Genomic DNA, 18,867 nt, shown 5'->3' with positions numbered 1-18,867 from the left:
GCAGGCAGCGAGCGCTTTCATGGCCTTTTCCTGATTTCCCTGGCGAATTTCCCTCCGCATTCTGCCTTCAGAGAGCCTCAGCCCCTCTTTTTCTAACCTTTGTCTAGGCTGAGGTGTATGGCAGTCGCCCTCATGTTTGTGTCCCGCGCCCCGAAACCCGCGGCTAGTCCCGCCGCCGCCGCGCTGACACTTCCCCGGCCCCGCGACGCCTCGTCTCCCGCGCCCGCGGGGGGATGCGCGGAGTCCCGCGCCCGCCCCCGCGCCGACTCCAGCCCCCCGCTCCGCCGCCGCCGCTTGTTGCCCCTGCTGCCGCTATCTCCTCCGGCACACGGATTGCTACGCGGGTGTAAAATGGATTACAGCGACCTTCCCGGGCTCCTCCGCATGCGGGCAGTGCCGCGAACCGGTAAGCACTCGGCTCCCCTCGGGCTGGCCGCCGGTACTCCGCGCCCGCGCACCGTCCCGCACCACTCCTGTCCTCCTGCCCCGCTTGGTCACCTGTCCCTCTCCGCCCCTTGGTCTTGCTGTTACCATTGCTGTTATTATGATTGTTACTGTTGTTGCTGTTATTGCTATTGTAATTATCGTGTTGTTATTGTTAATAATAGTTGTGGGCATGCCGCGGGGTGCGTGCAGCTGTTGCGCGGTCTGGAGCGGAAAAGGCGCTGCGGGCCGCGATGGCGCGGTGACCCGCCACCCTCCGCGGCAAGGGGCGGAAGGCTGGGACGCAGTGCGAGTCGGCAAGCACCTCTCTTGCCGCGGGGTTTCTTCCAATAAAAGGTTGATTGGGGTTTTTTTGATCGGGGTGGGGGAGATACTTTTCCCCCTGACAGTCTGAAGGGCGGTGTGGTGGTGCTGTGGTTTGTTTTCCCCAAGGCGGAAGGGCGGTCGAGTAACTTTAAAGCTTAACAGGTGTTTTCGCAGGAGAATGGGGGTCAGTGCTCCCGCGGGGGCGGAGGGCGCGAGGCGGCCCCGCCGAGCCGGTCGGGCCGGGGGCTGTGCCCGGGGCCAGCCCCGGGAGCCCCCGCCCGCCCCGCCGGGCCGGTTCAGCACATCGTTCCCCACGGTGCAGGGCATGAGCTAGGGCTGCGGCTCCGAGCGGGAGGCGCCCGGGCCGGGCCGGCAGCGCGGGGGCGGGCTGCGCGGAGCCACGGCCGGGAGCGCATCCCCGCAGCACGGCTGCTTAGCCACGTGGGAATCACGGGGAGCTAAACGGGAGTCGAGTTCTCGAAAAAATACTCAAATCCGGGTTTATTTTGAATTATGTAGAGGAGATAGAACAGTCACGCAAACTGTGTCTGCATTACCTATCTATGTATACATATCAGTATACACATTACCTATATACGTGTATATACGTATCTACACTTCTGCTTCTCTCTGGAGAACATCAATTCTTTCGAGGTACATTATTTTGAACATATATATTTTACATATCTCCTCTTCATTTTCAAAATGTTAATGCACAGCAGAAAACCCGCTGGCTGGTTTTTTGTAGTGTTTACATCGTTGGACAGTAATGGAAATGCGCTGTGCACTGCAGGAATTTACCGAGTCGCCATTTGCCTCGAAAGCAGCCACTTATTTAACGTAAAAGCAAATGCCTGATTAAACCATGCCCAGTAAGGGTGGAAAGGTATGGGTCGTGCCCCAGGTACGTATCTTGGAGCCGCAGAAGAAATTCTTCTTCAATCCATGCCCGAGCAGCTCCCCAGCTGCTGAGCCCGAGCCCCGCTGCGGTAAGCGACAGGGTACCTTTCCCTCATGCTTGGGCTGTTTGCACTAGCCGACCGCCCTGCGCTGCTGAAGGTCTTGGGGATTATTTGGGAGGAATCGTTTTCAACATAGGCAACAGCCTTCAAGAGTAACTTGGAAAGTACGTATTGCGTTAGGTTTCACTCTCAGAATCCCTCCTAGGTGACACAGTAATTATAGCTGCCTGGCTATAAATCTCTCCAAAAACTTCGAAAAATCTCTTCTTTGAGCTGTTTTGAAATTATTCGTAGCCTGGGGGGGGGGGCGGGGGGAGAAGAAGAAAACAAAAGCAGGATGTTCTAACGAATTCTAATGTGCATGTGTGTGTCTGCGGGTCCATATGCTGACGCATACGGATACACATATGCATTTATGATCCCACTGGTTTATGTGGGAGTTCGGCTTTTTTCCCTTCTAACCGGCTTCCTTCCTTCCTTGCTTTTGCTCTTTTTCTTGTTTTTGTTTTTTTTTCTTTTCCTTTCATTACTTTCATTAACATTGAAGCTCACATAGGTATGTGTATGCTCTTAAATATACCTATATGTTTGTAAGTATTCATAACAAATATGTGTGTGTATATATATATGGCACATAAGAAGACAGCATTTTTATATATATTTATACACCTACATAACGTGGGCGCCTGTATGAGCATAGAAGTGTTGGTGTGCTGTAATTTTTGATTTTTGGAATACAGAATTCACATTCACATTTCTCACACCTGCTTCGTTTCCCGAGGTGTTCGACAGAATTTATGACTCATCTTTTTTTTTTTTCTTTTTTTTTTTTTTTTTTTTTTTTAAGGAAACAGACGATCCCTAGCCCACACTTTGCTGACGCACGGGCAGTAAAAGAACACCACCACAAAACACCCGGCAGGAAACGGCAGCCTGCGCTCCCTGGCAGTGTCCAGGTACCGCTGGCGCCGGCTGCCATTTGGGAAGTCATGCTGGGCTCCCGCTTGGCTGCTGCAAGTTGCCTGGGGGTGACGTGCAGCCTCTGCTCCCCGAGTCTGGCAGGGGTCTGGTGCAAGGAGGGGAATGCGATGTGAACTGCGGACCTGGGAAACCCGATAAGACTAAGCAAAGACAAACAGTTGGTTTTGCGCTCTTAAGAACCGCAAATCCCGCCGATTCGTTTATTTCCCAATAATGTTTCCCTTTCTCCAAACAAATATAATTCTCACGGGGTGTTTTATGAGCGCTTGGGGCAGAAAAAAATCCGAACAAAGACAGTATTTCACCCCTCGGTTGGCAGGCAGCTGTTAAAGGTATTTACGGCTCTACTGCAGTGCGGCACTCAATGCTGCTGGAGCGGGAGAGGAAAAAACAGGAAGCGAAAGGAAAAGATGAGGCACAATAAACATTGCAGCAGGTCGCGGGGGCCGGGCGGGGCGCGGTGGAAGGGTCTCTGCTAAAGACAAGGGGCAATAAAGTGCATTGAGCGGCAGCAGGCTCTGCCCAAGCCCAGCGCTCCCTTTCCATCACCCGCGGGGGAGGGGACGGCGAGAGCGGGGCAGGCAGCCCGCAGCGCCCACCCAGCGCCCCACGCCAGGGGCGACCCGAGCTGGACCCCGTGAGGGGGCGGGGGCGGCGAGGCCAGCCCAGCCGCCCGCTCGGCCCCGCCGTCGAGGCCCGGCTCCGCCGCCTCTGCCCGCGGGTGGGCGCCCGCTGCGACATCCCGGCCCAGGGTCACCTGCCCGCGGCTCCCCGCCTCGGGGCGGCCGGGCTGGGGCGCGGAGCGGCCGCCGGGGGCGCGGCAGGCCCTGGCCGCCGTCGCCAGCCATTTTGTCTCCACGGCCTCTTCCAGGAGAAGGCGCTGTAGGACAAGCCTGGCCGCTCTCCCCGCCTGGCCGAGGGGCCCGCCGCCCCCCGCCGCCCCCCGCCGCCCGCCCCGGGCCCCGGACCCCTCCGCCGCCCGCCTGCCCACGGGAGAGACCCGCCGGCGGACGGGGGGCACGGGGGGGGGTTCGCCATCCTTCTCGGGCGTCTCCGGAGCCCTCCCCAGCTGTGCCCCAGCTGTGCACGGCCTCCCGCGCTGCGGCTCCCGCCCGCCGCGGGTGCACGGGCCCTTGCGCGCCCCCGTGCGCGCCCCTCCTCGTTCCCTGCCTTCCCCACGGTGCCTACGGGGCTCACCTCGGGTGTCTCGCCGCCCTCCCGGTCACCGGCCCGCCCTTTGATGTGGGGCATTCACTGCTTCCTTCCCTGCCCCTTTGATGTGGGTGCCAGAGCACCGTGGAGGCCCGCACCCTTCTCCCCGCCGGCTCCCCTCGTCCGGGCAGAGTCCCCGGCCTCCGCACATTCCCTCTGCCCCCTGCAAGTCGGGGCCCGGCAGATCTCCCTGCCTGCGTCTCACCTGTTGCCTCCAGGCTTCATCTTCCCCAGCCGTGCCCGGACATGACCCTGGCGGCCCCCGGCCCCCCGGGCCGTGCCTGCCCCAGCTAGACGCTCCCACGGCCCCCGGCCTCCCCTCCCGGCCCTGCACTCCTCGCCCTCTTCCCCCGCGGACCCGGGGTGCCGCCGCCGCTGCCCCCGTTTGATGTCGAGGCGCGGCTCGCCGCTGCCCTGCCCGCTCCGGGTCTCTGCTGCCGCCGGATCTGCCTGCAGGCGCGGGGTGCTGGGGGCAGGGGCCTTTGCATGCCCACATCCTGCTCGGCGAGGGCATGGGCGGTGGGGTGACTGCTGAAATGTCGGGGTTGTGATAAAAGCAGAGAGGGCTAATGCGTTTGACGCTATCAAGGCGCTCCGTAGGTCTTCAAAGTCAGAGATGGAGCCTGTCATTTTCTGGCGGTGTGGTCCTCGGGGCAGGAGGCTGGTCGTCATGTCTGTCAAGTAGTATCGAGACCGATGGTGATTTACACATGTGATTCAATTTCCCCAAGCCTTTTATCGCAACAATTACCAGAGGGAAACCAATTGTTACTGGGTTACTTCATTCCACATCTTATCCAGCTCCAGATCATCAGCCCCGAATATGAGAACTTGCATAAAAGCCTAGAGAATGAACTGGCCAGAGCTTCAAAGTCAGCTTTCACATCTGCATTTTAGAATAGGAACTGTGAAAATCCTCCTAAATCCCTCTTCAAAATCTCTGGGCTACAATTACTCGGTTGCAGAAACATTCGTCTTGCCCCTAGATCACAGGGAGCTGTATCTCACTCATCGACTCCTCACTATCCCACAGCCTCATCTCTCCCAGCCCCAGCCTCCCGGACACGTTTGCCCGAATCACGTGCCCGGGCCTTGCAGTCGCTCCCTCCCTGTTTGCCAGGGGCTGACACTTCGGTCGCCCGGCTGGCCACCTGCTTCGCCACGGCTCCTCTCCTCCCGCACTCGCGGGAGGGTGCCCCGTCTCCAATCCATGGGCTTCTCTAGCCCATGGGACGGGCCAAGGGAGCCGAAGCCATCGCAGACACCCGGGAAGGGACATGACGCTTGCCATGCCCGCAGAGGAGCTGAAGCCCATCCGTGGTCCCCACTGCCCGGGAACGGACTCTGCAACACCAGCAGCTGCCATGCCCAGGGCGAATGCATTTGATTCTGCATCATGGTTTTTGTCCCAGCCTTGTTTTCCCCACATTTTGTTCGTCTTTCCCATTGGACCCTACCCCTCATGTCCCGATCCGCAGCTTTTTCTCCCACCTTCCCAGGACACCGGCACCCTGGCTTCTCACAGCTGCTTTCCCCTGAAGCCATTCCCCAGGAGGCCGGGGTCGGGCGTGGAGGGAGGCTGGAGGGTGCCAGGGTCCAGCGCCTGCCGTGCCCAGGCCCAGGTGCCTGGGCAGGGCGCAGGATACAGCCCCACAGAGCTCTTCTCCTGCATGACGGGGACTGGGAGCACGGGCCGTGCTCCAGCTGAAAGCGACCCTGGAGTCAGCCCCACGCTGGGCAGCCCACCACTCTCCCAGGGACGCCTGGCCCGATCCCCCGGGTTTTTGTCGGCCACCCAGTAAAGTTCCTCAGATTACACACTGCAGCTGAAATGTCACCCTAGGCACTGCCCTTGCCAGCCGTCCTGGGCAAGGAAGGGCACAGAAAGAAAGAGCCATCCCCAGCTTAGGCCATCAAAAAAGCACGAGGGTGATGCCATGTGATTAGGGCATTGACACAAAGCAAGAAAAACAGCAAAGTGCAAATAACCCTGGGTCGTAAAGAAGGAGCAGGGAAACTGCTCGGGAGGCCTCTTGCTTTCTGGAGGAAAAAGAATTCGTCAGCTGAGATCTGAGCCACCTGAAGAGCACGGCCAGAGCTTACACTGCCCGTTTTGGGCAACCTCGAACTCATATAGCCAGGTTCGATAGGAAATGGCCGAGTAAGAGCAAACCAGGAGGGACTTGACTCTGGCGTTAGGCACCACCCAGCTGGTGACAGTGCTACCACCCAGCAAGGAGGTGCAGTTGGCTCGCTGCTCAGAGCTGAGCCCCGCGGGCCGGGACAGCGGCCGGTCCCCTCTCTCCGCGGCCGGTCCCCGGCGGGGCTGACGCGGCTCCCCGCCCTCTGGGGAAAGCACAAGCTCCTCCTCGGAGGCACCAGGAGCTGCTGGTCGCTCCGACTTCCTCATCTTAGCCATGATAGATTGGGAGTTGATGCCCGGGTTCCTTTATGCTGTGTGACTGCCCGCGACATTTGACTTCCTGTGCTCGGGCTCCTTGAAATTCTCATTTGCTAACTCACACCCTGTTCCCTTCACACCAGGGCTGTTTTATTGTTTTATAACCGTCCTTAAACTTCCCGTCCTCAAAGATCTCATTGTGGCAGGCTTCACACTTTCTCTTTTTCCAAAGCCCGGTGCCCTCGCTGTTTCCCGCAGTTTGGTCGCTTGCAAAGGTCCATCGAGTGCCCAGCGAGCCCGCAGCCCCTGGCACAGCTCCCCCGGGCAGCAGCTCAGGAGGTGCGCGGGTCAAAACCATTTTCCAGGGGCGCGTGACCAAAATGCCACATGCATCCAGGGAAGAAGGGAGAGGGGGTTCCTCCCCGAACCACCTCTGTTTTTTCCTGACGATGGGTTTCCCTGTCCCCTAAGAAGTGAAAAGAAAGGTTTGAATGGGTACCCACGGTGAAATGCACCCGGCCTCTTTCTCAAGAGCAATTTGGGACCGCTTGTAGCAGCTTTACCTACAACACTCTTCTCAAAAAGGCCGGCATAACGCCGCGGAGCTGACCTTCTGCCCATCCCCGCTATTCCTATCCAGTCCCGTTTTATAGGACAGATTCAGCGAACCTTTATTTAGCGAATAAAAGTTTAAAGCTGAAGGTTATTTATGGTTCCACAGAGATAGGTCCTGAGTGGCTATTTAGAAGCACGTGATTCCAATAAACTTTGTTTTATGGCTTGAGAGTTGACAAGCCAAAATATAATTCCCACCATAAATTAGTTTAAGAGCATACAAGTGCAGATGCTTTCGTTCCTGGAAGCAGTAATCGGGAAAGTGTTAGCAGGGAACCGTCTGCGGGAATGCGGCCGCGCAGGCACCTCTGCTCCCGGGTCCCCCCGGTCGCGGGGGGAGCGCACAGTAAGTCCGCTACCGGCCTCCCCGCCGCCGCCGCCGCCGCGCTCGGGCTCTTTGCACCCCTCGAAACTCTGCCGGAGCGGGGCACCGGCGCGCGCCGCCCGGCAGTGCGGGGCTGCCTTGCTGGGGAAAACGGGCAGGTAGAGCTCAGGTGGCTGGGGCAGCGCCGGGAGGAGCGGGCTGCCCTTGTCTGACATCCCTGAATCAATGGGGCATCTTATTTAAAGCTAACATTATTTTTTTTTTAATAATAATAATTTAAAAAGGGATACGAAGGAAAGGAACGGTAAGGGAATGTTCAGTGCTGAAATGCTGATATTATTCCGCTGTTCTCGCAAGATCTGAATCCTATCCAGAGTGGGCAGAACTAAAAGAAATAATTAATTTTTTTTTAACAAAACCAGTCTTTGGAAGCTCTATCTAGTGAACTATTGATACCGAGGCAGTTGCTCTGTGTGTAATACAATAACTTTCCAAGATATCGTAGGAAGGCAATAGAGGAGGAAAACTCGCTGACAGAAAAGAACCCCCCAGTATTATTTGCGTTTCAGGAGCGCCTGTTTTTGTTTTCCTTAATGTGATCTTTGAATGTATTTATTTGAAGGTTTGAAGGAAAGTTCAAGTCAAATCTGTCCTTCTGTAATGCAAACAAAGACGCATGTCTCGTGGTTACTGTTAGGTTAATTAGGTGATCTTAAAGGGGACCTATTTTAGAGTAATCCGAGACTTTTTCTTATAAAATTGTAGTTCTTTCTGTGCTCAGCATGGATACGATGCTGCATGGCATTTTGTGAGATTTTATGGGTGATGGTTTAGCAAAGGTGATCTGAATATTTCATTTGTGACTGGATAGCCACGGAACAAAAAAAAAAAAAAAAAAAAAGGGCCTTTGTTACTCTTCTCCCCCCCCCCCATCAGCGAAAGAGGGAGGTCTGGCTTTTCATCCCTTTAGAAATTATCCGGTATAAAATCTAGACTATGAATATTAAAAGTGAAAGATCACACCCCAGGCACAGGAAAAGCATGTGTTCATAAAAAACTGCCTGAGTGCAACGTGGTCCTCATTCTGAAGGGGCTTCCACCCCACCACTCCGCTGCTCGCAGGATTTACCACCAGCTCCTCTCTGCCTTCATCTATCAAACGTGGTCTGTAACTGTTCTCCAGAAATATCACCCGTATGTGGAATACAACAGTAACACACGTTTTTATTGCAACAGGTTCGGCAACATGGAAGGACATCCACCGTAAGTAACCTCTTATTTCTCATAATTTGTGTTGCTTCAAAATCCTGTTTTTTCCCTTCAGACTGGAAGAATTAAAAATTATGTATCCCTGCTGAATATTGCTAACAAAAAAAAAAAAAAAAAAGGAAGGAAAAAAGACTATGTCAGCATGTGAAGGCTCTTGTGGAGTTGGTTTGTGGTACCTTGTCATAGTCCTGGCTAGCGTTAGGTGGAGAGGTGCAGTCTCCTGAGGGTTTATTATAGGGCTGTGCAGGTGTCCTGCTCTTAAGCACTCTGAAGCAATTAGCAGCGTTTCCATTTTAACTCCGAGGGACCGTACAGCGCCTCCCCGTGCAGAGCCCGGACGGATCACGTTGTGTCCCGGCGCCTCACAACCTTGGCTACTCCCACTCTTTCCTCCAGACGGGATTCCAAGCAGAGCTGTGCCTGCTGTCTAACGTTAACGTCGTTTGGCACAGCCCGGTGAAGGGGTGGGAGAGGCGGCGGGGTCTTTCCGGGGGCTGTCAGCGCCCGCCAGCCGGGTCAGCCGCGCTGCAGCCAGGTCGTGCGGGGCGGTAGCGCTGGTCCTCTGCTACCACGTCTCTCCGCGCAAGGGATATCCAAACGTGGATCTAAATGCTGTGAAGGCACGGAAGGGAATGGGTCTCTGAGCTCAGGAGGGCAACCTTTTGCTGCAGGGGTTTTCGCATCCCCGGTGGTCCCGCATGAGCTGCGGTGGGGGGACCGAGGGGAGGGCAGCAGATCAGTGTGTAGCAGGAGATGCTGTTGAACCTTTCTGGCTGCAGTAAGGAGCTAAGTGCATAAGTCCTGGTGTGTCACAATGGGACTGGCTCAGAGGAAAGAAATCCTGCGATATTTGGAAATTCATTAGGTATACGTTGCCCTCCCTGCTCCTGTCAGCCCCACTCTGATCGGGAACATGTACAGGAGAGGAGCTGTGTTTGTTTGCCTTTCTCCCTGTTTCCTCTCCCTGCTTGCTGATAAATAATCTCTTTCACTGCTTTTGCCAGGCTTCTCCTTCTCTTTTTGCCTGACATTGCGATATTGGTTTCCGAGCCCTCATATACAAACTAAAGAATCGCCTGCAGCGTTGCAGTTTTAATTGTATTCCATAGGTAACTTTCCTCCCCCCCCCGTAACTCAACCCTGTGCTATGTACATGCCCTTGGCATTTTATTCCAGGGCCGGCCCTAAATGTATGGATTACTTGTTTTCTGCCAAAGTATATTTAGCATACTGATTATGAACCAGAATACAAAAAGCCTGATAGATCAAAAGCATTTTGTATGGGCAGTTGAACAGGAGGTGAATATATAACGCTTTTGTTCATCAATAACTCTTTGGCTTTGACCTGTCTGAGCAAGTCGTGCAATAAGGTGAAACGCAGGTCACAGCGTCTAACAAATATGAAAATGTGTAGTATTAAGCAAAGCGGGGAGCTGCTGCTTCCCCAGCCCCATCGCTTCTCCCCGGGCAGCCCTCGCTGGTCTTGTCCGCTCCCGGGGCTGCCCCAAACTCGAGCTCGCTTTGGGGGTGTGTGCTACCCTGCCAGTTCAGCCGAGTGGTTAATACCCCCCTCCGGGGGGAGGTATCACCCCCCTCCTCTCAAAGAAAGGAGGAGAAAGCGGGGCGAGCCGCTTAAAACAGTTGGGTGGAGATTTAAAAAATCGGGGGGGGGGGGGTGGTGTAGCAGATTAGGGACACAAAATCGTTTCGAGTTGCACTTGCTGTGAAGAAGACACCACCGTAGTGGTAAGAAAGCAGATGTTTAAAACCAGCATCCCCCAGATCAGGCAGCTGGGAGTTGGAGCCAGGCAAACAAACCGGTACACATCGCTCGGATAAACGCAACACCCCCAAATCTGCCCTCCGCAGCGGCTGGATGTATCACACCCGCACCATTATTTGTCCTTATGGTGCCTGTTTTAAATAGTGGAAGCAGAAGAGGTTGACCGCAGGACAGCAGTGAGGAGCTGGGTCAGACACAATTCATGAACTTTTGTACTCCTGTGTGCCGCTGTCGACAAAGTAAAAATAATGAAACTTTGTGATATGTTTGTAAATGATTTCGGCTGACCTCTCGCCCTGCCCTTCACCATAAACGCTACGGCGGGGAGAACCTGGGAGGGTGCGAGGCTGTGGCTCGCAGGCAGCTCGCGGGGATAATAGCTAGACCAGCATAATGGGATGAAGGTAAATTTGGAAACTCTCCCCTGCCCGAGAGCAACTAACTCCAGCCTCTAATCTCCTCTTTTTCACCAATCGCTGTTTCTGTTGTAGGCTGTTTTACTTCTGTTTCGATTTTTTTTAATTCTTTTTTTTTTATTTTATTTGGGGGTGTGTGTGTATTTCTAATTATGGAGAATCTTTTCAGATTCCTGCTAGCCTAAATAAAGACTATTTTCTAGATTATTTTAACCATTATTATTCTAAATAGCGCAATTTGACCGGTAACGTCCGTTTTCCGTAGCGAGGACGTAAACGGCAGAGCATTTAAAGTGAACAGCAGGTCTTTCTGAGAATTTGGTAGGCGAAATTCGTCGCTACAAATTGGTGCAGAGTCTTATAGCTCTATTACAGCAATAATAACAAGCGTGAATCTTTTCTGAAATCCCACCGTCCTGCAAATCCGTATTTCAGAACTGAGTCCCAGCAGAATAGTTTGCATTCCTCAGAAGACAGTAAAGACTAAGAGAATTGCAAAGACCTGCTATATTGTAGATGAAAACAGAATGTTATTACGTTGTCTATATATACCCTGTAGAACCGAATTTGTGTGATATTCATATAGTCACAGATTCGATTCTAGGGGAATATATGGTCGATGCAAAAACTTCACCTTTCTGCAAATGGTTAGAAGTTTAAATACTGGCGGAATCAAAAGGCATGTGCGTGCTGAACACTCAGAATTTATAAAAGTTTTGCTGCCTTGCTCCTATTTGCTAAGGTTTAGGACGTCTCTTAAAATGTCAGTTATCGTTCAGTCCTAACTGTCACTGACAGACTGTGAATTTAAACAGTTAATCTCACCAGAAGTTGCAAATTTTCTGGAAAAAAAAAATTACCTACCGATCAGTGAATGAATCTTTAAAAAGATACTCATAAATTAGCTAGATATGTCAGACGTTAGCAAAATTTTCCTGTCAAGGGTCCAGATCGCATCAAAATATTTACGACAGCAGCAAAACCAGCATTCGTCTCACTGGAATGTATTTACTTGTGCTCCAGGAATGATATTGATGAATGAAGACCGAATTTATCTCATTAAACCCGTGATATTTTTAACCTAATTAAATGGCGTCTCCAGTTCAATTGATTGAACTTTAGTGGTTAAAAGTGAACGGTTTCTTGCCATCTGTATGATTTTACACACGTGCGTGCACAGATTAATGTATATACGTGTGCGTTTGCATCTGTGCGGGCGTACGTATGCACACGTATATATTGAGGCTTGAAAGTGAATGAGAAGTTACTGATTGCCTAATTTTATTCAGCAGAACTAAATTCTGGTAACTTTTGGATGACCTCTGCGAGACAAAGACAGGACAGATCTATTGTACATGATATTACCCCCTTCTTTGATGGCTTTTCTTTTCCTCGCCTCCTTATCAGCTTCCTCCCTTTTAACCCCACTTCAGCTCCTCGCTCCGTATATTTCTTTCGATATTTTATTTCAAGCGAGGTAACAAACCCCGGTGGCGATCGCGGCTGGTGAATCAGGCGGCGGGGCACCATCCGCCGGGGGCGAGGGCAGCCGGCTCAGACAAAAGGCTGGCCCTACCTGCGGGCCGGGGAGGCGGCCGCCGCCCGAGGAGCATCACTGCACCTCCGGTACCTGGTTTGGGGGGTGCGACCCGCCGGGGAGGGGGGTCATTCGGTTACAGGGATATTATTGAGCGAAATCGGTGGAAATGCTGAGCTGCGGAGAAATCCGGTGATCGGCTCCCGCCTCCCCATTGGCCGGGCCGGTCACATGCCCGCCTAACTTTATTCAGTTGACAGCAAGTAGGAGGGCTCTATGGCAGGGGAAAAAAAGACAACACGAGAAAAATTAGTATTTTCTACCTTCAGAAATTAATGGCCATGAGTTCGTATATGGTGAACTCTAAGTATGTGGATCCCAAATTTCCTCCTTGCGAGGAATATTTGCAGAATAGCTACCTAGGCGAGCAGGGGGCCGAGTACTACAGTGACTCGCAGGGCTCTGATTTCCAGCACCAGGGTCTCTACCCACGGTCAAACTACAGCGAGCAGCCCTTTAGCTGTAGCAATGCCCAAGGCTCTGCCGTGCAGCCGCGGGGTCATGGACAGGAGCAATCCGGCCCAGCGAGCCACTTCCCCGGCCAAGCAGAGCATTGTCCACCGCCTCCAATGCCCAACTCGCGAGCCTGCAGCCAGCAGCCGGCCCTCAAAGCCCCAAACGGGTCAGCAGTTAAGCAGCCAGCAGTAGTTTATCCCTGGATGAAGAAAGTCCATGTTAACTCGGGTAAGGATCCTCTTCTTACTTTGCTCTTCTCCCCTGCTTCCGATCGTCCTCAGCGACGCTCGCCCGAGTCCCTGCCAGGCTCGTGGACGAGCTTTTTAAGCCGAGGTAGCCAATTACACTCGTCATAAATTTTTATTGCTGAGGAAATAGGCCGTTGGCCATGCGGGGCTTTGCCGTGCAGGGGAAAACTCCATTTTAGGAGCCTGCTAGAGGCTCACAGCCTACCTAGCTGCGTGTGCCTGCAGCGCCTGCCTTAAATGAGGGGGAGAGCAGCCCGTTCATTGTAAGCGACTGGGACGAATCCAGCCCGGCCACATGCTCGCAGCTCGTAAGGTTTTCTTTTGTAAAGTCGAACCGGCAAGTCAAGATTAGCTTTGTAAAGTTCTCCGTATTTTTTTCCCAGTGAATCCCAATTACAACGGAGGGGAACCTAAACGCTCCCGCACAGCTTACACCAGACAGCAAGTCCTAGAACTGGAAAAAGAATTTCATTTTAACAGGTACCTGACCAGGCGCCGCCGTATCGAGATAGCCCACACTTTGTGTCTCTCTGAGCGCCAGATCAAGATCTGGTTTCAGAACAGAAGAATGAAGTGGAAAAAAGATCACAAACTGCCCAACACGAAGGGCAGGTCTTCTGCCTCTGGTTCAAACCCCCATTTACAGACTGGTTCCAAGGACCGTCAGACTGACTTGACAACTTTGTAGAAGAGGTGAAATTTTCCATTTCATCCTTTGCTTCTGACCACTACTGTACATAACTGACACTGCCCAAGCAGAACCTGCATGTAGCAGCTAAGGACTCGAGAAACTGTCATCTTTCTTTAAGGTACTGTTGTACAAAGGAGACAAAATGACGCTACTCTGGACTTTTATTTTATTTGCCTCTGCTAGCACAACCTAAAAAAGGAAAAATAAAAAAAGGGGGGAAAGAAAGGAGGAAAAAAGAAAAGGAAACATCATGCAGGCAGTGGGAATTGGGAAAATATTAAACGAGACCTTCTGTCCATAAAAAGTAATAAATCATTGAAAATGACACTGTCCTGTGTTGCAGTTTTGAATTTGAAAGTGGAGGTTTGATGCTTTATTCTTGGATTTTTACTTTTAATTGTCTTTTTATCCCATGCAGTTTCGGGAGGAGGATGCATTTGGGCAAGTTGAGGACAGGAAATTTGTAGCATAGTCTTTTATTTGAACATAAAGACTAGTAATTGTGAACTTTTTGTGCTGCTTACCTTTCTTGGTGTAATGAAAATACTTGCTCATTTCTATAACGTCTCAGAAGGTGTGCATAGAAATTAAGTCAAAACGGGTTATTTTATGTACTGATAGTGTTAGCGTATTTATTTATTTGTTATGTAGAAGAGTAAAGATAAAAAACAAAATAGTCAAACCAAAAATGGAGAAGGGGAGCTGAAATACAGTATTTCTCCTTCCCAGTCCCATGAACACATGTATAATTGTTTACTTGTCTTGGACGTACACAACTTTCTTGTCCCTTTTTTTGATTTTCCTTATTTGTGAATGGGAAAGGCGTCCCTGCTCCTTACCGTGTGCCATCCAGGGCTAACAGGCTTGAAATCTGTTTCCCAAGTCTGCTCTGCTCAGCGCTGTGCTTTAAACCATCAATACCTCATTTAAAAATGTAGAAAAAAAAAAGGGGGGGGGGGGGGGGCGGGAAAGGACCACAAAAGCCAACCCCTACAACAAAAAAATAAAAAGAAAACTCCCGAGTGAAAAATTAGTGTGATTTCTGATATAATCTGAGCCATTCAAAGCTGAAAGCTGAATACATTCTTTCAATCAAATTTTAAATTTCTTTTCTGCCCGAGAGAAAGATAGGCTATGTGGGTTGCTGCTTTGTTTTGTTTTTGGGGTTGTTTTGGTCTGTTGTGTGTTGTTGTTTTGTGGTTTGTTTGTTGGTGGTTTTTTTGTATTTGGTTTTGGTTTTTTTTAAGAACAGTGATTGTTTTTGAGCAAGCCACGACACATGACTCTGATGGCTGGAAATCTCAGCAAGTTGCTTTCAGGGAAAGGGGAAAGGCTTGGATGGGAGCAGAGCTGGTCTAATATCCACGGGTTTGTCCCTGGCTGCTGGCTGCATCGTGCCAAAGTTTTAGTGAGCTGTAACTACCAAACCCAGCCAAACCAGCTCCTTCAGCCACTTAAATCTCTGCTCATGAGATATTAAAGCTCAGCCTTTATCTCCTGTACCCTCAGGGCAGGATGGGAGAGGGACCATATAATTGAAATTGTAACGAGGTGATCCCTTTATTAAAGAGAAAAGAGGCAAAGAAGGAAACCCAGAGCAAACGCTGAAGGAAAGTGGAAAGAACAGGGGGTGAGTTAACATGCCCATCTCCAGGCTGGGTGCTTCCCACCGAGGACTCACTGCTTTCTGGGCTCACTCGGGAAAACACTGTCCAAAATGGGCTTGAATTAATTCGAAAATAAAAGGCGAGCTTTTCAACAGGGGTGTATTCGGCAGCATTAACTGTGGCCAGCGGTTAATTTCTGCCCTTTTCTCATCCCTAGAAGTCTGCAAAGTGTCTTTAAGACTTGGTCTTTTGTTTTAGAGCCTGGAGAAAACTCTTTGTTCTTCCTTAGGGTTAGCCCAGTTCTCAGACTTGCACACGGCAATACTTGAATATCTCCACGTCGTGATATTAAAGATGGATATTCCTGCATTATTCGCATCATTGTTTCTATGACAAAAAGCACCGAGTTCATACATAGTAAAGACGTCTTCTTTCTGACGCCTTCACGTTGAGAAGCTGAAAAGGTATTTTACTGAAGTTCGGCTAAATTGCAGGAACAGGTTCACCCAGAGGACAAATTTTCTATTCGATTAGTTGTATTTCAGCCGGGAAGAGTGACCTCTAAACCCTTAACCTTTTGGACCCAAACTACCCTTCCCTTTCTCTGGCATGGAGAGCAGCTAGCAGCAGCGCTTGAGGAGGGAATTCCTGAGACAAGTTTTCAAGTTTTGTTGCACCCCGTTCTTGTGGCAGCGGCCTCCAGTTGTCCAAAGCCCTCCCTTTGCTCTTCATACGAATCTGGGGTGGGGTGAGGGGGAGAAAAACCTCTGTGGCTGCTCTTCTTGAAACCCCCCCTCCTGGACCCCCGCTGTTTACTTAGAGTCTGTGATAAGTTGGCTGGGAGCAGGGCAAAAGTGTTGTTCGAGAAAGAGCTACCAACTTTGGCATCTGTGGTACAGTTCTGGAAAATAATGGCCTTGGATAAGCAAAACCTTGCTTTGTGCTTCTTATCAACCGAATTGGCTCCCGGAGTTAAAGGACCAAATTCTGCTCCCAGATTTCCTTCCCCCATCCACTGAAGTCAAACAGGGATGTAGCTTCCAGCAGAATTTGTCTCGTTGTCTTTTGAAATGTTAATATCTCCAGGACGAGTGTTGGGTTCAGCAGGCACAGCTCTTACAACCCTGTTTGCAAGTCCCATTTGAGAGAAGCTGGGGCACTGTAAGTTTGTTTAGTTGTAATTGCCTTGTAAGCTTGCAGAATAAGTGAACAGGAGGCAGAAAGTACCAAAAGAAATAGTTTCCAGCTGCCAGTGCTCTGAAGGGTCAGGAATGTCTGTAATAACGACCAGCAGCACCCACTGGTCAGTATCTCCCGTGCAAAGCAAACCTGAGATTTACATTTTGTTGGTTTTTAACCTTCTTCCAGAACTATTTTGTGGAGGAAGCGAAGTTGGTGATTTTTGTTTATCATGGGTGAAATGTTGTGCATTGGAGCCTTTGTTGAATAGTCACATTGTCCAGCAATACCCCCATCTCTGTTAAAGTGTGATGCTTTTTATAGACCTTGCCAATGTTTTGCTGCCATTGATTAAAGTGTTATTTATACTAATTGTCGCCTGTAGTTTTGATGTAAGCCCTCCATATACATTTGAAATAATAAAAGGTGTAGAGAAATAGATTCTGGTTTGTACCTTGAACAAACAGTCCTTACAAGGTGGGTCTCTCTCCTGTGAAAATGCTGTCCCTCCCATCATTATAGTGTTAAAAGATGAGTGACTGCATAGCATCCTTCCAAATGTCCCTTTGAACAGGTTTGATGATTGCCCCAGCCATAATGGTGTGACTCTAGGCCAAGCTGGAGTCTATATTTACATTTAGGCTGCAGTTAAAAGTGCCTGTCATCCATTTGCTACTGCTTTGCATTTAACAAGCTCTCCTAGAATGACTCCCGGATTTATGCATGTGTGGTAGGAGGCAAGGAACCACACCTGAAGTCACCTCGATCCCCACACAGATGTGTGCCTTTTAGATGGGTGAGTCCTGGAAGGAATCTATTCAAAAAAGAAATGGAAATTTGAAATTGAAATGCAGTGAGTAGCTTTTCCGGACAGTAAGCTTCACTTTTTTCACCAATACAAGCGAAAGATGACAAGAGAACACAAAACTTGGAGAGTTTAAACTTTCCCATGCACCTAAGGCAAACATCAGCTTTTTCTCCCCTGCATAAGCACCTCAGACAATAACACATACCTCCGGCCAGGAGAAGTCGACTGCACTGTTTTTGCCATAAGTATTTGTCACCGAGGACTTGTCCTCTCCTGGAGCATGGTCAAGGCACGAGTCCAAAAAGACAGTCCCTTGCTCAGCCCGGGAAAGGAGCGTGGTGCACAGAAGGAGGCATGTGCCCTTACTGCCTGGAGCGCGCAGAGGGAGGGGGAGCGTGCATTTCTAAGCACACACTGGCTAAGTTTAAACATCGAGGCACATTTTGTGATTATACTTTCTCTCGCTCCTGTTTAATGGCTCCTCCTGTTACTCCCGATACATCAATACAGTTCTGTATATTATATCACCACTAGTCGTTAAGGTAAGAATGAAGAGGAAAGGCAGAGTCAATAGCAAACCCCACTCACTGTACAGTACAGTAAATAGGGACCTCTCGGTGCAGAGCCACACCGCTTCCAACGGCCATGTTTGTTAGCCCTTTCCCCTGATTCTTTTCCTTTTTTTTTTTTTTTTCCCCTCTCCCGTCTCCCTCCAAGCCTAGAGACCAAAATAATCTTGCTAGGAACAGTCATAACAGGCAGAATTTCAAAGTGCAAGGAAGATGATAAGAATAGATTTCTACAAGTCCTGACCACGTGATTTGCGAAATAATTAATTCAGCACGTCCCTTAAGAAACACGGAGTCGTCATTAATCTGCCAAGCAAAGGACTCTATCAGACTTGAAAACTGAAGAGATCCCAAGAATATAATATACAAAGGGTGCAGTCCCTCTCTCTGCACACCTAGCTCTTTGGTAGCTGCCGAAAAAGAAGCGCCCGGTACGTAAATATTTTTTACTTTTATTCCTTCTTATTTAAGCCTTAATGAACTCAGCTGTCAAACGCTTGACAAATAGGGCACGCTGCTTCCTGGTTTCCAGCTCGGCAGCGGCCGGGAACCGGACCGGGCGCAAGCGGTGACCTTTGCTTCCCAGGGAGTGGGGGGAAGAGGGCGATCACGGAGCGGCGCGGAGGCACCGCGGAGCGGCGCGGAGGAGGCAGGCTGACCGCCTCCCGGGGCGGCGGCGCTGGCCGCGGCCGCCTGCGCGGGGAGGCGCGGAGCGGCGCGGAAGGAACAAAGCGGCTGCCAGGCGAGCCGCTGCCCGGCCCCACCGGCGGGGAAAGGCCCTCGGCCCCTCTGCCAGCGGGGTCGTAAATTCTGCCGTGTGCCTTTGACAGGGGGGCTGCAGCGAGGCCGGACCTGCGCCGAGCGCGCCTTCCCCCCGCCGCCCGCACAAAGGCCGGCCGGCCCCGGCCCCGCTGCCCCGGGCGCCCTGCCCGCCGCCCGCTCCTGCCCTGCCAGCCGCCCGCTCCTGCCCTGCCCGCCGTCCGCTCCTGCCCTGCCCG

The 18,867-nt window shown here is 51.4% G+C and overlaps 2 protein-coding genes across 6 annotated transcripts in view; both read left to right on the top strand.

Annotated features, from left to right (window-relative positions):
• The first annotated feature begins 282 nt into the window (after positions 1-282).
• The window catches only part of HOXD3 (homeobox D3), a 37,857-nt gene continuing 19,272 nt past the window's right edge, over positions 283-18,867 (top strand). For 3 of the 5 annotated variants that reach the window (XM_080400515.1, XM_080400511.1, XM_080400513.1), the window contains exon 1: positions 13,129-13,495. The gene's annotated coding sequence lies outside the window, so the exon portion shown is untranslated. Of the gene's footprint in view, positions 407-8,482; positions 8,510-13,128; positions 13,496-18,867 lie in introns of those variants that run through there. The other 2 variants (XM_080400512.1, XM_080400514.1) reach the window with 2 other exon arrangements.
• Positions 318-18,818, top strand: HOXD4 (homeobox D4). Its single transcript, XM_080400527.1, has 2 exons — positions 318-12,995; positions 13,399-18,818. The coding sequence occupies exons 1-2, from the start codon at positions 12,587-12,589 to the stop codon at positions 13,701-13,703; spliced, it is 714 nt and encodes a 237-aa protein (XP_080256653.1). The 5' UTR covers positions 318-12,586; the 3' UTR covers positions 13,704-18,818.

The sequence above is a fragment of the Falco punctatus genome, assembly GCF_963210335.1.
Source record: "Falco punctatus genome assembly, chromosome: 8".
Classification (NCBI taxonomy): Eukaryota; Metazoa; Chordata; class Aves; order Falconiformes; family Falconidae; genus Falco; species Falco punctatus.
This window is presented reverse-complemented; position numbering and strand designations above follow the sequence as displayed.